The sequence below is a fragment of the Muntiacus reevesi genome, chromosome 8 (genome assembly GCF_963930625.1).
Source record: "Muntiacus reevesi chromosome 8, mMunRee1.1, whole genome shotgun sequence".
NCBI lineage: Eukaryota > Metazoa > Chordata > Mammalia > Artiodactyla > Cervidae > Muntiacus > Muntiacus reevesi.
In genome coordinates this window covers 56,542,567-56,562,295 of record NC_089256.1, presented here as the reverse complement: position 1 = coordinate 56,562,295, position 19,729 = coordinate 56,542,567, and the positions used below count along the sequence as shown (strand labels likewise).

Below are 19,729 nucleotides of genomic sequence, written 5' to 3'. Positions count from 1 at the left end.
TGTACTGCACATGTGTCTTAGAATCAGGACTGTAGAATGGGAGGAACACTGAATTAAAAGGAGGCAGACCTCCATCACCCTGGACAAATCACTTCCCTCTCCACAGCTCACTTCCCCACCTGTAAAACAGGCTTGTTCTGGATGCCCCAGTATTGGCTCCTTTGGTTCTAAGATTCAAGGTGCTAATGGTTGAGTTTCAACACTGCAGTCGACTCTGGGGTCTTTAGGGTGCCCAGGTAACTGTTAATGTTAGGTCATTAAAGGATTAAAACCATGTCATTTATGTAATTTCTTTCTATTGATTATGACCAAAAGATTCTGTTTAATTCCATCACTCAGTTTCCCCAAAAGTCTCTGCTGCTGCTGCTGCTGCTGCTAAGTCGCTTCAGTCGTGTCTGACTCTGTGCGACCCCATAGGTGGCAGCCCACCGGGCTCCCCCGTCCCTTGGATTCTCCAGGCAAGAACACTGGAGTGGGTTGCCATTTCCTTCTCCAATGCATGAAAGTGAAAAGTGAAAGTGAAGTCACTCAGTCGTGTCCGATTCTTAGCGACCCCATGGACTGCAGCCTACCAGGCTCCTCCATGGGAATTTCCAGGCAAGAGTACTGGAGTGGGGTGTCAAATGTCTCTAGATCTCCAGAATATCTGCTTGTTCATTCATAAAGCAGGCCTTCTTGGGAAGAATAACTATAGGTGCCATCGCTGCTGCTGCTGCTGCTCCTACTGTTGTGTTCTGGGTGACACCCTTTTTGAACTTAAATTTCATTATTTGTCAAATTCAGATATGAACCTCAATGACCCCCCCCCCTTGCTGTCATAGAAGACAGCAGAGGTGAGGCACACAGCAGTTGTGACCTTCTAAAAGAGTTTCTACTACAGTTAGCAAGGGCACACACTACAAGATGAAATACTATATTTTTCTTTTCCGAAGAAATTTCTGTTTCCTCTAAAGGTGAAGGTCAGTGTTTAACTGTCATATAACACTTTTCAAAATGGATGCTCAGGTACTATTAACAGTAGTATAATTCTTTACAGTTATGTAGCTCTTGGCATTTTTTTCAAAGTATAGTCATATCCATTTTCCTCTTTGATCCTCCTAACATCTCAGCGAGGTAGGAATTGTGGGAATAATTTTTAGAGTGGCTGTTGGCCTTGCCTGCAGTGACAGAGGCAGGAGCAGAACTAATGGTGGTACCCAAGGGCCCTGTCCCCCCATCTGGCACTCATTCCTCTATACTGCGCTGTATCCTTTAGAAAGTATAAAGCATCATTCCCCACTCCCCCCACCCACGCCAAACCTTAGGATTTTATTTTCTTGCTCAAGTTGGAGTAAGTATGTAGACCCTGTTTGTGGTCCCCTGCTTAGCAGGATTCACTCTGCAACTTAACTTGTGACCTGGAATTACCATGAGATTCTGTCCTTGCACTTGTATATTTCTTTTGAAAAATCTTTAAATTAATAGTAAATGATAAAGATCTATTCTCTCCTGTTCTTATTGTTTGGGTGAAGGGAACAAAATACTTGGGAGTCTAAAGCCTCAGGTTCTTCCCCTTCTGTACCTGTATTTCTAATTGCGTGACTTCAGGAAGGTCATTTTACCCTGTTCTTATTTATGTCCCCAGCCTCTGCTTCAGCTTAACGCAGGACATATCACATGATGTCCTGCGGAAGAGAAAAGGTGGTAATTGATCTCTTTATGGAAACTTTGAATGAAAAGAGGAGTTTGTTTCCATTTTCACTGACATCCTTTCCCTCTGCCTTCCTTCTTCCAGGATTGTGGTGGTCTCCTGTCTGAAGGAGATAACCAAGGCTGCTACCCGCTAGATGGACACATCCTCTGCAAGACCTGCAATTCTGCCCGCATCAGGGTGTTGACCGCCAAGGCCAGCACTGACCTTTAAATCCAGTCGCCTGTTTAGCGGTTAGTGGGTGGCTCCAAGAAGGATGAAACACAAGAAAAATATGAAAAGAGAAATAGGAAAAGAGAGGAAAGGCAATCAAGCTATGGGATGGTCTCTACTTCATCCATTATTAACCTTTCTTTAGAAACACCTAGAATATGAGATTTTTTTTTGAGTTCTTGCAATACACATTTCACAGTTAATCATGTAGAACCTTGATAGGCCTTTGTTCCTAAGGACTTGCACATTTTTGCACGGATTATGCTCCATCCCATTCACTTCTGCATTCCTTTAACTTTTAATCCCTATGTTTGTCTCACTTTTCATCTGGTTGAATGGCTTTTTTTAGTGTGGTATTTGCTGTCACACAGTTTTTCCTTTGGAAATCTGCCAACTCCCAGGTGCCTTTCGGCTTGAAGGCTCCATCCTATCACTTCCACATTGCCAGCGATCATAAAAGATAGTCATTCATTTTCTGTGTATTGAAAAAAATAGTCTTTTATTGCTCTAAACTAGTCATGTCCCTTGGGAAAAAAATGCACAATTATATGTCAGGTTATAAAGAATTTAAACTGTAAATTACATAGATTAAAAGAAGCTGAATTTGCAGCCATCCAAATTCAAAATCTATAATGACCAGTGGTGGGGCTCATTTGAAAATAGGTATTGGTGAGAAAGAACCAAACCTCAATATTTTTCCTGCGGAAATTACAGATGGGGTATACTGGATAAAGCATTTTGGGGTTATATTTTAAAAGGCATTATTATGCCTCAAATATTAATTTTTTCTTTTTCCATGCTACCTGGATATAATAATATGGACAAATTTGGTTTTCTGTAGAATATAACTTCCAATACTGTTCCACTTTTCATATCAGATATATTGCAACATTTTGTTTGTTTGTTTGCTTTGGGAGGGAGGACATACAAACACAACTGCCAAAATTGTGTAGTTGTGTTCCTCTAGAGGAAGATACCTATAAAGAAATGTTTAATTTTTTTTTTCCAGGCCCAGGTCCATTTTACCTGACAATTGCAAATCAGGGCACATAAAATTGTCTCAGTTTTGTTTAGTTTACTTTAAAAAGACAGGAAACTTGAAAAGATTATGGAACCACAGTTTCATTATTCTTATAATTCTTCTGCAACTCAAAATACATATTGCAGGAGACATTTTCATATCATTGATGTGACATTTACATCACACTTTCATAGACAATCGCTGAAAAGAAATTGCCTTTTTGAACTAAAAATATGCAGAGCCTGGGATCTTAAGTCAGATTCTTTTGGGGCAGTGAAATGCTTGCCTGCTAACTGCAGAACCATATACATTGCTTTTTTATGTCCTAACATGTTTCCTTTAAGGAACAACCCTGCTCTTAGTAGCAGGTTACCATCTTGTAAATTAAATATTTTGGATTAAAATTTGCTCAAATCTTTTTTAAGATTAGGTCAACCTTCTTAAAAACTTTCTGCAAGTATATACTTTTAAATTGCAAAGTATTTTAAATATAACACAAATATAGATAATAATATAATGGATCTCTGTAATACCCAGTTTAAGAAATCAAATATAACAAACATAGCTACATTCCCCTGTATACCCTTCCCTGATTCCACAAAGATCTTTTTCCTGATTAGAAGGTGATAAACTTTTCTAGTCTGACTTTTGTTTTTAATTTTAACACTCAGAAACGAGAAATTATTTGTGAATGTTTTGCATTGCAATCCAGACCTCAAGCATCCCAATTAAATTTACTTTGCTTTAGTGGGAATAATCATAAAGGTGGTTCCTTTTTTTTTTTTTTTTTTCTTTTTTTCAATAAGATATCCTTAAGCCTATGGCTCTTCTAAGTCAATCTGTGGCTCATTTGCTTTGGTCACCAAACAGTTTTGTTTTAGAACCACCACAGTTAGAGCTTTTCAAAGGGTCCTTTGACCACTATGCTTTCCTCACCTTGCCTCCCTTGTCCTTGACCTCACATTTCTCATAATGTGAAATGCAAGAGGTCCAGCAGCATGTGGATTTTAAGATACAATGACAACTGTATCACTGCCTTTCTGTCTTCCAAATGAAAGGAGACCATGCTGATGACCTCAAAGAGTACTGACTATTAGACAATTGGGGTGATACTATCTATAATCAGCTTGAATTGCTTCAGCCATTTGTTTTCTGTGAAATACTTGGGGAAAAACTATCTTTTGGTCAAAAGGAAAGAGCCCAACTTATTGAGGGGTGGAGTTTATCTCTTGAAATTCAATCTTATGAATTTTGCCAAAAGAGGGAGGATTTATGAAATATTTATACTATAAAAATGCAGTAACATTCTACTTGTTGGTTACATTTAAGTTCTTATGTAACTGAATGTTTACATGCCAAGAAAAAAGAGTTATAAGAAAAGGCTGTTACAGGCCCCTCACTGTGACACTGCCAGAATAGTGCTTGCTTACAATCTTTATAGTGCGTTTTTATCATGTAACCTCAGAGTATCTTTACCAAAGATTTTTAAAGTAAATCTCTTTTTTAATATAGACTTATCATACTTTTATAATAATGAATGTGCACACCTACATATACAGAATATTTAGATTTAGATTTTTTTCTTTCACAAGGTATAATAAGGAAAGGATCCTAAAATATTTTATTTCAGGATTTCTTAATTATATGATTTATACTGCTTTCTTGTCTTCTATTAATCATTTGGTATCAGCAATGCCAAATCACTCTTTACTGTTTTAGCTACATGAAATGATGCCTATAACAGATATAAAGATCTAGTGCCTTAAGGATGATAATTCTACTGTCTTATGATATCTTGTCTTGATTGTTACCATTTAAATACATAGATAATAGAAAAAAATCATAGAGTCTATAAGAGAAAGTTTGTAAAAATAAACTAAAAAATATACTGGTTTTTAAAAAAATTGTCACGAACAGAAATATTTGGTAATTCCATGTAACATGAGAGACATGGAAAAGGAGAAAAAACCCACGATGTCCTGGGCTCTGCAGATCGCTTCATGGTTAGATTTCTCCATCGCCTGGATCCCCGGCTCATATTGACTCAGTGTGGAGTCTCATCTGTGAACAGATTGGCCTTTAAAACTCAAAATAAGTCATGTCTTCCAGCAAAATGCATCAAAGCTTTGAGATCCTGGACATCTCTGCAGCTCAATGATGTGGGTTCCTTTTCCTTTCATTAAAAAATTGTTTTTACCAGAGCAACTTCTCTGATCAAAATGACTTCATTGTGTGTATGTATGCTGATGAATACAGTGGAGATATCAACACTATAACTGTTTCCTCACTGAGATTCTGCAGAGATGTTTGCGATAATGTTTCAAGTATATAAAATTCTAATTGCATTTAAACAAGTATTTTGTATTTGGGTTCAGGGGAAGGAAGAGAGCATTTTACCATGGGTCTGTCATAGAGGGTTTATGGAATATAGACAGGACTCTGAAAACACAACTCCCAACAGTTTTCCTAGTTAATAATAATCCTATTAATGTGAACCAGCCAGGAGTAACAGTGTTATTTCTATTTGATATGGTTTAGGCTTCTCTTGTCAAATCTGCATTGGGGCTGCCCCTTGATCCCTCCATTATCAAGTTTTGAAGGGTGTTGGGGAAACTATGGCAGCTGCTAGGAAGATCAGGGAAACACTGATGTAACCTCACAGCCTCTCACCATTTCTCTTGGCTTGGAATGGCTTTTTTTCCATATACATTTCTAGAAATATTGCTATGCTACCTTAGTATTTCACATTTGTAGTTTAAACAAGCGATTGTCCATCTGTTGCCTGGAGCTTCAGTACATGTGTGTTATGAATGAAATATGACAGCATGTTCCATACCCTGCTTTAGCCATCTGTAGGAAACCAGGAGGCTGGAAAAGATATACCTCTGCAAAATGTGCCTCAAGTTCATTTCCTAAGATCGCTCTTTTGGTGCACTTTCACAGGAGACAATCAGAGAGCAACACGTATTTGTGCCTTATTTTTAAAGAAAACTTTACACTACTATGAATGCTCCTCTGAAGAGTCTTCACATAAATAATCCTCCCAAATCTCAAAGATGTACTCATTGAAAAGTCAAAATCCAGAGAAATCTGAACTCTTCATCTTAATGTATTTTAGCAGTATTTCTGTTCTCACCATCTCTTGGAAGTACCTTATGGATTCCTAAGTTAGGACAACATTGTTAAGCATTCTTATGCTACAAGGTGATGTCTTAGGTGTTGTTAGTGAGTAAGTGGTTTTATTTAGTGGTCTTACTCTAGTTTTAGTCAGCTAATGAAGACATACTTCCACTTGAGCCTTTAATGTCTATTCAGCATACTGCTTTTAATTGCCGCAGTCTTTTGGTTTGTTTTTTATTTTTTTAATTTAATAGTATACAGAATTAGTTGAGGATCTTGGTTCTGAGTCATTATTATGGTGCAATCATGAATATGTCAGGTCAAGTTGTTTCCTTGACAGGTAACTTTTCTCATGAGGCTATCATTTGCTGTGTGCTCTGCTGTGTTCAGTTGCTCAGTCGTGTCCAACTCTTTGTGCTCCTATGGACTATAGTCCTCTAGGCTCCTCTGTCTGTGGAATTTTCCAGGCAAGAATACTAAAGTGGATTGCCATTTCCTCCTCCTCCTTCCTGACCCAGGGATCAAACCGGTATCTCTCATGTCTCTCCTGCATTGGCAGGTGGATTCTTTATCACTGTGCCACCTGGGAAGCCTGGCTTTTGTTTAGTTCACTTATGATTTCAGCCTTTAAAAAGTGATCTGATTAAAGCTGTGTGGCCTGGTGAGAGTTCTCTCTCCCTCTCCCCCTCCCTCCTTGTCTCGTTCTTATTCCTTAACATTTCTACTCATTAATGTTATCCTGATTGGACTTTTCATAAATAAATTAAATCAGTACATTACAATCCTTATGGAATTATGATCATATTAGGAGAAGAATTGTACCACAAAATATATGCAGCATCCATAAATCCTTTCTTTAGAAAGGCATATTTTTCCAGACTGTGTTTATTCATAAAGTGAGGTGAGATAATAGTCTTTCGGTTTTATTTTAATGAGTTTTCATCAGGGATTCAGATCACAGAGTTCTTGGCAAATTCATTTATGACTGGCCTACTTTTCTCAGCTATAGGCAAAGTGATCTTTCTAAGACTAGTTTAAGGTTTTTTTTTTTTTAATCCAAAGCATTTTGACCAACAAGACAATCATGTTCTTAAGTGATGGCATGTTATTTTAGATCAATGAAACTTGAGAATTTTTCTTATTATCCTTCTGGAATTTTTACACATATCAGCATTTTTTCCCATGACAATCATATTAAACCCTAATACTTGAGTCAGAGTATTTTACAGGGAGTAGGTCAGCAACAGAGTTTTTCCTGAAACACATGTTACAGACCTGTAGTCTGTTTATAAAAATCAACCTGAAAAGAACAATCTGGATTTCTCAGTAACACATTTTCTTAAAATTTGAGTCTGAGATTCTTTTGAACTCTGTCTAATACTGATCAAAAATATGCCCTCTGTGTCTGTTTTTATGAATTTGTTTGGAAAAAGCTTATAATTCTAGGAATGGATTTCCATTTTTTATTTCTGTCCTTAACGTTGTCTACAAGTTGACCTTGATTTTCCTTTTTGGGGGTCACATATGAGAAAAGTGAAAGCAACTCTAATACATAAATAACTCAATACAGAAATGAATTTGCCCAGTTTTAACATTAATAGTCACAGTGAATATATTGTTTTGATAAATAGACAGAAGGTTTTTTTGCTTGTTTATTTTTTAATCTGTCTCCAAGAAGAGAGGAATGCGGAGGGAAGGAAGAATTTGAGAGAAGGGGAAGGTCACAAAACACTGACATGAGGATTCTTATAGAGTGTAACTCAGAATTTTCACAGAGGTTTTAAGGATTGGCAATTGTAGCTTTTTAAACAAGTAAAATACATTTCTAAGTTTATGAGGTGTTTAAAAGTCACTATGGCTAGCACTGTAATTTTCCCTTGTCAAAAGAGAATTAAAAGGAGAGCTGTTTCTCAGCCCTGTGGCATGGCCATGACCACACAAGACTCTATAATATATGTCACTTCACCCCTTTGCAAGAGGGCCTAGCTCACTCTCCTGTGACAGATGGCGATGCCTATTCTTACATAGTCTTAGGCAAGCTGCACTAAACCCTAAGCATCTCTGAAGGTTAGAGGTTTCTGTTTTCACACACGAGTATCTCATCCTTTCCAGTGTAGGTACCTGGTGAGCATAGTAAACAGGAGTTGCCTTGGTCTGTGGGTCTCTTGTTCAAATCCAATCATGCACTTTCTCTAATGCCCTGCCTAAACAGCTATACTGGAATTGATTTGTACCTTTTCTCCTTTTTAGTTGCAAGCACAGAAAACTAGCGTTAGATTACTAAGTTCAAAGAAGAATAAATATAAATGGCACATTTTCCCATCAATATAGAAAGGAAAGACCCTTACACCCTTTTCTATCTTACTTTCCTGGACCCTGTGCAGAAAAGTTGTAGACACTATTTTTGTTATCCAACATACATGTGGCTTATTTCAGTGGAAAGTTGTGTGGAAGATACATTTTATTAAACTCATTGACTTTTCTCCCATGACGTTACAAAAAAGAAATTGCTAAAAGCTTTTTGCTTTATTTCTGATTGTTGCATAATTTACAACAGTTTCAAACCACCCTAATAAATATCTCTCATTCTAACCATTGTTATAAACACAAGTTTTGAAACATTCTATAAGCAAAAGTTAGATATACTAGAAAGAAGAGGGAAACCCATAACTGAGTCCTTTGTAATACTTTAAGATGGTTGCGTTAATCCTTACCCACTGTGTGCTTGCTACTTTTTCCAATAAACTCATTCACTTAGGGGCAAGTGGAAACATCATTCACCTACCTTTGCTAGACATTGACCTAATAGACCCAAACAGAAGTCTTATTAAATGACACACATGCTACACAAAACTGTAGCTTCTAAATTCAGCTTTTAACCCCAAGAGTAGAATGATCTACCAAGATTGACACAGATTTCGCTGTGCCATCTTCTGTTCTACACCAGGGTAGAGGGCTATAGTCGACCCCAAGCCTCAGCGCTGTTCCTAGACAAACATAGGCTCATGGGTCTTTTAAGGATCCGAATCTCCTATTATTTTCCCAACAAGTCACCATTCCACATCTTTTTTAGAGCTCGCTAGTTTGCAGTACTGTTCATGGCAACCCTTGTACTATTGGGGTAGCTTATTTCTCCCAAAGTTCTTCCTCATATTAAACAAAATTCGGACTCTGGAGCCATGCACAGGAAGTTTAAGGTCTATATCTTTGCCTCTAGGTCAGATATCACTCCTTCAACTTTTCCTCATTTATCAACATAGTATCAAGTTCAATCATCCACTTGCTTCTCCTTTGAACAGTTAGACCCAACAATATTTTCTAATTTTATTTCAGTCTACTAAGTGAAATGTAGCCAGCTCTTTGGGTCAGGCTAGGTAAAAACACCCTCTTCAGGGCTGAAAGTAAATGGAATTGGAATCATTGAAAGGAAACTGATATTCGATGTGGAAATTTCCCCCAAGGACTCAGACCCAGGAGAGTGAAAACTGGATGAGGTTAGATGTCCCTTGTGCATAAAACAGTCCTCTTATTCTGTGTAACTTCACTGTTTTTGATGTTACCAAAGTCAATATAGGGAGTAAGCTAGTATTTACATATGTCATCCGTTAGATTCCCACTTCTTGGTCCATATTCATAAATTCTCTTCAACCCTTTCATTTCGTCCTTGTCTTCTCAAGAATTTAACATTTCTTGTCCATGTTCCCATACTGAATATGCAAAAAGAGTTCTGGACTCTTTATAGGCTCCACATAAATATTTCTGGCTAGTTTGGTTTTTGAGATTTGCTTGCATTTTTCTGGGCTCAAATGTTAGTACCTAGAGATGTTACACTCTTGATGAAGTGAGCAGCTTCACCACTCAATCATTTAAGGACTACCCTGAGGAGTCCATGTTTTCTGTATACTTTTGTCTTTCTAACAAATTCATCCCTTGCTCATACCCTCCATTTATTAATCACTTTAAGAGAATCAGCCCCTAAGTAACTCTAATTGAAAGTCAACTGCAATAAAATCAGATAGGTTCAGTCTGCACTCCATAGGAAGTGATATAGCTTCAGGAAAAGTAATTCTTCCCAGTGACATCAGTTAGGTCTTCATGGAAGAGTGCACTTGAGCAATCTTGATTCATTGCTTGATTCAGAAGTTTAGAGAAGAGAATGTAAAGTACCAGAAACAAAAGGAAAGCATAGCTTATGTTCAGAGAAGATCCTCTACTTTAAGTATAACACATTCTAGAATGTCCTTCACAGAAGAAAAGGTTTCCAGGTATTCAGGGTCAGTGAGAAGGGAAAGACATAGAGCAAGATTGATTCAGTTTGCTTTTTCATCTCTATGTAATTTTAAGATAGGAAAAGTTGTCAAAATATAATCTAGCACAGACAGTATGAACAGGAATCTTTTTTGGTAATGTACAAAATGTACATTTTCGTTGGTTCTTAGCTACGCAATCTACTCTTGCACCAAACACCCCTATCTTCTGAGCCTCTTTAGTATGACAAGGAGGACACCTCTATTTTCCTGTTGCTTCTAGATCCATGATTGTAAAGGACTCCACATTTATCTATTCCACTTGGTGTTAAAATTCCCTCATGTATGTACTGATAAGTGAAAATCCAGACTCTGCTTGAGCATCACCTGCATCAGGGAGCTCTTATTTCTTAAGCTCTTCCATTTCCTCCATTGTACTTTGTTCCAAGCTCCCAGAATCAGTCTTTGGGGCTTAGGTGCTCCTTGGTGCCACACACAATTAATCTTAGTACATAATAAAACATTGCTTCCTCCCTGTTTTCCTTCCTAACCTATTTTGCTTTTAGCAATACATTTCTTTAAAAAATAAACTTGTTGTTTTGTTTTGTTTTTTAGTTGAGGATTATAAAAAAGCTTTAAATACCCTTAAAAATAGTCTGAAGGATTTTCTGAGGGTCAAGTTTAAGAGTATGAGTTTTGGGTTGCAGTTCTTATTTTCTTATTCAAAAGACAAACTATCCTGACAGTTGTTACACAGTTTCATGCCTTCCCCCACTAAATAATCTGTGAAACACTCTCCCGTTATCCAGGCTGTTGATAATGACCTTAAAATGTTGGGAAATGTCAGCGTGTGATTTCCACTTCTAACAAGGAAAACGTCAAAAGCAGAAGATGCTGGTTCTGTTGAAAAGCATTACCTCTAGCCAATTGTTCTGTGCGAAAGGAAGTAGGTTACATTATGTTGCAGTTTTATATCAAAATGTATACACAAGTTCAGTACAGTTGAAGCATGGCATTAATTACAGTTTATGCCACATGTCTCAAAATCCTAAATTCAAAACTTCAAAAGTTATTTAGAAGATGCTGGCTAAATCCATACCGTATGCTTGTTCCGAAGGCATTTGTAACTGAAGATAGATGGGAAGTAGAAAGACAGCCAAAAGGACACTATACCAGGCACTTGCCATATATTAGTTGTCTCTGAGAGGATAAGACTTGCAGCTTCTTCCACCCCAGCCTTGAATCCAAGAGCCCTATGGGCAGAACCTGTCATCAGTCTCCTGGGCAGGCCTGGGGTGGGGGATGGCTTTCCAAGCTCTAAAATAATAATTCCTAAGATAGTTTACAAACTGCTTTCGCACGTGAAACAGCCCTGGGAGGAAGGTTATTAATAGCCCTATCCTGAAAGAGAAAGCCGAGGCTCAGAATCAGTAAGTGACTTGCCAAAAGCAGTAAGAGCTGGTAAGTGGCAGGCCTGGGGATGTACCCGGGTCTGGCAAGTCCATTGTTCTCTCCGGTGGCTGCTTTCAGGGCACCAGACACCTCAGAGCATGCTGGATGCTCTTCACAGACCCCTGGGGCCCCTGTTTGAAGGCATCCAAGAAATTCACATAGATCACCCAGCTATCAGCTGGCAGAGGCATATGGATGCTGTGGGGTTTGAGACCATTCAAAGCATGCATGCATTTTCTGTGTCCTTGTGTGGGAAACTGCTAGGCAGTTCATCTGATTGGCAGTGTGACGGAGCTGGTGAGGAAGGGCACCACCAAGAGCAAACACTGGCACTGAAGTACACTGCAGCAAATTTCCCCAGAGGCTCCAGTTTACTTTACATTAACTGAAAAACTCTCTGGAACTGTGAGGTTCCAAATATCAATGGAGGCCACACATTTAGAATTCAGTGGCACACAGAAGTGACTTGATCCTTAAGACATTTTTCTCTTATGTGGGCTACGATTTATGCCCCACAGAGGCAGGAACTCCTGCAGGTAAACAATGCTTGTTGTCCTCTCTCTCAGCTCATATTTATCAAGGCCCTACCAAGTGTATGTCACAGCATCAGGCATTTCCGAGCCAACCAAGCTACCTTGACCTTGAAATGTCCATGAAAAAATGCTATGGGACAGATCGTGATTCTGCCACTTGGCTTTTGCTGTGGGAGAGCCTGGGCTTCCCCTCTTGTTGTCATTTTGTGTTTCCTGTGGGCTTATCACGGGGAGTTTGGTACTGTTGTTTCCAGAATACTTACTTGGAAGCCAGCCCGTATGTTCTAGAACGTGAAATATGGCAGTTCAACAACTGGGTATGCCTCCTCTTGAGCAGCATCCGTCTGGAAGCAGTGCCTATTGATGTGCCCTCTTGGGTTTTCAGTTCCTCTCATTTCTCATTGTAGTTGTTTGACTTGAAGTTAAAATCTGTTAACTAAAAAATATTCTTTCTTCATCTGAGTTAAATCTACTGCAGGGAACCTTAAAATGAGCTTACCTAATATGCTTTCTAGGCATCTTCTTTCCCGGGAGGCTTCCATCCATCAAATCGGTCTCATTATCCTTCTGCTAAATTCCCTGGGATTAATGAGGCCAAGTAAATAACAAGTGTCTCCTCACCCCTTTCCAATCTGCACACCTGGGAAATGCAGGCGGTGCCGGGGGGCCAGCAGTTGAGTGGCTTTGGCTGAGATGACATTCAGACACCGGGAAGGAGCCTCATTTTCCAGTGAGGTTTGATTAATGTTATGATTGATGGAGTGGAAAATGATTCTTGTAAAATCAATGAGGTGCCCCCCTACACACACACACACACACAGGAGTGGATTAGCAGAGGAAGCATTTTGAGAACTCTTCAGAATTTTCTAGGTAGGTATGCCTGAGCTGATACTCACTTGGGTGGAACCTGTGATGTCTTAGACAAGGAATAAAAGGACAGTGAGGCTATAAATATGAAAAAACATTTCTTTAAAAAAAATAAAGACAGCCATAAACTCCAGTTTATCTTTACATAATGTAAAGGAAATTATGAACGCATTTTTTTCTTCCTCCATTGTACACAATCTTACCCCTCATAACTAGAAAAAATACAATTGTGTTGTCTTCAGAACACTCACCCATGCACCTGCATGCACACATGTTCACACACTCACACATACTCACTATCTCATACACACACACACACACACACACACACACACACACACACATCTTCCAAGAAAGCTGATGCTTCAAAAAGGAAATCTTGTTTTAAAACACTTGGATTTTTCAGGCCAAGAAACTAATAATTCCTAGACCTGACCCAATTTAGTGACTGCCAAAAAAATAAAAAAAGAAAGAGCTATTTAAATTTTGCACGGATCCATTTATCTCTTAGACTATGCCAAAGCAATTTGAGGTGGGGGTGGAAACTAAGGTATTTATCTCTGCAGCTGAAGTCTCTCTTTATGTATCTATCTGCTGGAGTCCCTTAAGAACAATTCTTGGTGATTATTATTGATACATTGTGTTGCTGCTCTGTCCATTGCCCACTTTCCTTCCTACTGTTGTGTAAGAATAAGAGTTGCCTTTTTCACTCCTTTTCCTCCATCATGAGGGAGTAAATGTTAAGCCTAAATGTCTTCCCTCACCAAATCATTTCACTCCATTTCTGAACTAGTTTAGAAAGTGCAGAAGAGGGAAAGCTAGCTTTTCTTGGATACATTTCTTCATTTTTCTTCTTTCTCAGGAGACAAATATAAAGGGAAAAAACCCAATTCCTTTTCATCTCTCTTTCTCTTTGGGTGACAGTAGATGATCACTTAGTAATTATAAACTAGAAGTAGGGAGAATAGCATAACCAGGTTATAATGTATCTGCCAACATGTTTCATTCCTTCAAATTCAGACTTTGAGAGGAAAAGGGATTTTATCATTTAAATGCAAACAGTGGGAATGGCCTCATGTTTAACTTTGTCACCGTAAAAGGTGAGTTGATATTTGGGCAGTGTTTGCATTTCATTAACCCTGTGTGCCTTCTGCTTAGTTTTTAGATGACTGCCATTACAGTAACAGATCAGGATGAAATTGCCAAAAAGTGTTAAGTGCCTTGGACCTGCCTCACTAGATAGCAAGTTGAAACTGGGGTAAACCATGCCAGCCTTCTTAACTGAAATGTCCGAACCAAGGCATTGAAAAGCCAGTAGTTTATAGTGAAGTCATTGAAAAATCATTTTTAAGTAGCTTTCTTATTTTTGGTACCCTTTTATTCTCTTGGGACAACTGATGAGCAAATTATCCAAGAATTACTTCTTATTAAACAGTCAGAATATCCCCCCCAAAAAATCTGAATTTGTCCTCATTAATTTTCAAGAAATGTATGAAAAAGCAAATAGAATTAGAGACGGCATTGATTGTCTGATTTTTAACACAAATAAAATTTTGCGATTTAATGTGCCTTAAGCGAAATGTAAAACTTTCACAGCAGGATTTTTTTAACTTTTACCGTGTTATCTATGCAATTAATTGCTTTTTATTTTGTCTTTTAAACTTCACCTTTATCATTTGTTAAACAGACTTGGGACTGCCTTCTTCTCTACTGGGAGCATGTGCAGTTATGAGATGCACCCCCCAAAAAAGGAAGGGAAAAGAAAGAACTTTCTGGTAGCAAATCTGTGCCATCAAGTAGATGTGACATGAAGATGCAAAGCGGGAGGATAGTAATTTTCTCTGAGCTGCACACACCAGCTTTTATTTCATGGCTTTGTCACAGGCTTTTCTCCTTCTGTGCTGTCACCTTTGAGAAAAACGATTGCACCTTCTCCAAGTCTGCCTTTTAACAGCTACAGTTGAGTTGGCAAGACTTCCCCAGCTCTGAATATAGCCATTTGCCGACTCTGGCCTCTTTGCGAGACTGACTCAAATCTGTGATCTTCTGTTCAGCATACACATCAGCAAAGTGAGAAGATGAGCACTAAATATAGGCTCTATTAACTTTACTTTTAGATTTACTGCCTTCAAAAAGTGCCTATTCTGAGAAACATAGACGTTCTTCCTACATATGTATGTACACACGGTACCCAGAGTCATACCGTGCAGCCTTCAAAAACACACCACCGAAAGGAGTAGGTGCTAAGATAAGGAATCCTTGCCAAATGAAAGAAAGTCACTCATTTCCAATATCCCCTCCCGAGTGGCACCGTGAAACAGGCTGCAAGCACATTTCCTGAGCATTCCTTGCTGATACAGCCACTTTATATTTTTATCCTACTGGATTGTGGCATATTGCTGAGGTTTCCTGTACTCTACTTCAAGGGAATAGATTATGCTTCATGGAATTGGAGCATTTAGTCAGGAAAAAAAGGTTATTTAAGAGAATCAATGAGCCAGGGTCTCTATTAGGATATGTGTCATATGTGTGTTTTATAAACTAAGCATTGGTGAGCTTAGAATGTCAGCACATTGCTTCTCCTTTTATCTCTCAGGCTCACATCAGTGAAAACTAAAGAAAAGTCTTGGCTCTGACAGTTGGAGGCTCAGGGGGCCAAATGCCCTTGCCAGATCCTTAGAGCATCTTTACTTTGACTCCTAAAAATAGCAGCACATGTTATTTATTGGTTTTTGTTTCCATGGTTCTGTCACTGATATAACAACTGTAGATATTGTCAATGGAGCAGCAGCTCAGCCTACAAAGTTGGATTCTTACCCAGCTGTGGCAGGAGGAGAGGGTCCAGACCAATAGGGCAAAGTAGACTATGTATGATTTTAGGAAAAGGGTTGAAGGGAGGACGTGCTTCCAAAAAAGATCTTTCTCAATGTGTCGTCTGACTCAACCAGCTGGCAGATTACACTTGCCAAGTCGCTCTCTTCCCTTAGAAGTCAGTTAGCTCCATGTTTGCTTGAGTCTGTCTCTGCTTTGGAAAAGCAAGGTACCTCCAGTGAGCCTTTCCCCAAGGAAGCTCTTGCCATCCTCTTGGCACAAAGTTGTCTCCTATCCCACCCAATTTCACCAACAGGAAGCAAAGGGAGACAAACAATGAAAGATGCTCCCCATGTCATCGACATGTCACCATTTTGCTTTCCATCTAAGGGGCTCCACTACTTACACGAGGGAGGGCGGCAGAATGGATCACGGTTTTATCATTACTGGAGTGTGTACCACCTCTCCTTGGTTGTCGTCATTTTATGAGATGACTTGTCTCCCTGAAGAAAGCGATACTCTTCTCTGAAACTCTCTACTCTTCCTGTTCGTGTTCTTGTTATGTTTTTACTTTATTCAGTTTTAACACCAGTCATTTTCTATTTTTTTAGAGAAAAATGTGCTAGATAAAAGTTAAGAAATCTCCATGATATCAAAAGGGGCATTGGAATACCACAGAGTTTTTCCTCCTTGGAAACAAGATAGACTGGGAAAGAGACAGCATGGTTTTGCTCCAGGTGTCAATCTGTTCATGACTGAGAGAGTTTTATGTAAACGTTGAGTGGTATTTACAAAAAGATAAATCAAGGAAAAGGGGGGATAAGCCAGGTTTTCTCTATGCTAAATGTGTCAAAGAACAAGAACTTCCTACTAAGTACGATCATAGTCCCCACCGTGATCGCTACAAATCTGAATAGCATTCTCTGACTTAGGGAAAGTGACACAAAAAAACATGTGGAGAATATGCCTTTTTTCACATATATGATACTGACAGAGCCATGGTATTCCCAAAATGCAGATTTCTCTTTTTTATTCTTAGCAAATTACGTCTCTCCTCTATATCATGAACCGTCACTGACAAATCCAACATAGACCTCATGGTTCCTTATAAAAGTAAGAGAATAAAATCTGTTATAAGCAAGTGATTTGGGTTATTTTCTTTTGTATTTATACATTACCACCTCTATGAAATCATGTTTCTATTTACCCTCTATCAGTTTTTTCTATCAATTATGTTTTTCCAATGCTCTATAACAATAAATATGAAAATCATATTCCTTTTTTCTGTTAAAAAATTGCAACTATGTTATTATATTTAGAAATCCAATAAAGTTATTACATTTACTTGCCTATGTGTGGAATTCTTTTTGAGCTTGATAATCCCTGTCTCTTTTCTCCTAACCTCTTTTACTGTGATTCCTTTTTTACATCATTTGCTTTCCATATGGTCTTCTGAGAAAGGGAACGTCTCTCAAAAGAAATATGATGCCAACAAGAATATGAAGGCACCCACTCTTTTCCACTGTTAGCACAGAATATCTTAAGGTTAGATATGTTCTAGAATCACTTGACCACTTTGTCTTCAACTTTCAAGCAAAGAACTTCCCCCTTTTAAAGTTGGATCCAAGCAAATCAGTTCCTGAGTTGTGCATGTGGTGGGGGAGGGGGATGGTGGTGGTGGATGGGGAGTTCTCCACTCACATCACTAATGACTGGCTGACTTCTCACACTTTTATTCCATCTGTTCTGTGCATACTTTTCCAACACTGAGAATCTGCTTTGCTCTAGGCTCCTTGAGGGATACAGATATAAATCAGTCATAGTTCCTGCTTTGAAGAAGTCTATAGTCTAGTAAAGCTAAAACTGATGGATTCTGGTGCAAATAACTATGGTAAGAAGACAAAAAGAATCAGACACTTGGGAGAGTATGACTCAACATTTTCAAAACTTTTCACAGTTCATCATATAATTTTTAGTAGTCTGTGGTCCACAATGATTCTACCCTCATTTTCTATGTGAAAATGCTAAGAATGTGAGAAATAAAGTTAACAATCCAAGATCACCATTCACTGAACACTTGTTTTTAATTTTTTAAACACAGCTTCAAATTAACCCAGTACCCTGATCCCTAGTCCAGCCTAATACTTAAGAGTGAGTAGAACTATAGGGTACATGAAACTCCTTCTATGAAATTCAGAAAAGGGTATCCCTTCTCCTTCCCAATCAGGCTTTTGACTTTTTTTCAGCCTCATGTTTTAGCTTACTAATGCTGAGAGATCTGAGAGTCCAACAAGAGGCCACCATTTTCAAAATGCTGGACACAAGGTGTGTTTCTGAATTAACGAAAGATGGATATAGCACTGGGGCACAGGGAGTTCATAACTTCTTGCCAGAAAGTTGTAAACAAAGAAGGGCATAGAACATGTAACACTGGCTTTTCTTTCCCTGTTTTTCTCAAATTGCTCACTTTATGTTCCTCAGCCCCCTTCTGCTTTGTATTTTAATACTGCACAAATATTATTTGTCCCTATTCATTGTGTGGGAGCTGGGAGGGTCCTTAGAGAGCATGCTTTCTGATTTTTCAAGGGAATACTAGGTCCCAGAGATAGAAAAGAATTTACCTAAGGTCACAATGTAATTTAATTACAAAGCTGGATCTTGTGTCCTGACAGGACCCTCAGTCCTGTACTATCATACTAACAACTTTAATAATATGAAGGGAGTAGAAAAAGAGTTCTATCTGTAATTTCCATTTCTAGGAAAAACATAGACAATTTAAAAATTAACAAAAGCTGAAAGGTCTTGATGACTGTTTGTTGCTGTTTTTGTTCAGTTGTTAAGTCCTTTCTTTTTATAACACCATGGACTACAGCATGCCAGACATTTCTGCCCTCCAATATCTCCCATATTGCTCAAATTCATGTCCATTGAGTTGGTGATGCTATCTAACCATCTTATCCTCTACTACCTCCTTCAATTTTTCCCAGTATCAGGGTCTTTTCCTAGTGAGTCAGTTCTTCACATCAGCTGGCCAAAGTATTGGTACTTCAGCAACAGTCCTTCCAATGAATATTCAGGGTTGATTTCCTTTATGATTGACTGGTTTGATCTCCTTGCAATCCAAGGGACTCTCAGGACTCCTCCAGCACCAGAATTTGAAAGCATCAATTCTTCAGCACTCAGCCTTCTTTATGGTCCAACTCTCACATTTGTACATCTAACTACTGGAAAAACCATAGCTTTGACTACATGGACCTTTGTTGGCAAAGTGATGTCTGTGCTTTTTAATACACTGCCTAGGTTTATCAGAGCTTTCCTTCCAAGGAGCAAGCATCTTTTAATATCATGGCTGCAGTCACTGTCCAGTGATTTTGAAGCCTAAGAAAATAGAATGTTCAGGGCTTCCCTGGTGGATCAGAAGGTAGAGAGTCTGCCTGCAATGCAGGAGACCTGAGTTCGGTCCCTGCGTCAGGAAGATCCTCTGGAGAAGGGAATGGCTGTCCACTCCAGTATTCTTGCCTGAAGAATTCCATGGACAGAAGAGCCTGGTGGGCCATAATCCATGGGGTCACGAAGAGTTGGACATGACTGAGCAACTAACATACACACACACACACACAGAATATAACAAAAAATTCTAAAAGACTTATTTCATAAACAAAGAAAATAAACCAGGAAGGAATATCAGTGACACATAAGGAATGTTGAACAAAGAGAATGGCAATCATATAGTTTCTCAAATAATCTGAGTTTATCCCAATGATACAGGAGTAGT

General features: G+C 38.6%; 1 protein-coding gene across 13 annotated transcripts in view; it reads left to right on the top strand.

Moving 5' to 3' along the window:
• The window catches only part of LPP (LIM domain containing preferred translocation partner in lipoma), a 715,161-nt gene extending 697,863 nt beyond the window's left edge, over positions 1-17,298 (top strand). For all 13 annotated transcript variants that reach the window (XM_065943106.1, XM_065943114.1, XM_065943107.1 and 10 more), the window contains one exon: positions 1,775-17,298. In XM_065943106.1, coding sequence (XP_065799178.1) covers positions 1,775-1,903 — 129 coding nt within the window. In that variant the 3' untranslated portion in view covers positions 1,904-17,298. The remainder of the gene's footprint in view (positions 1-1,774) is intronic.
• The last annotated feature ends 2,431 nt before the right edge of the window (positions 17,299-19,729 follow it).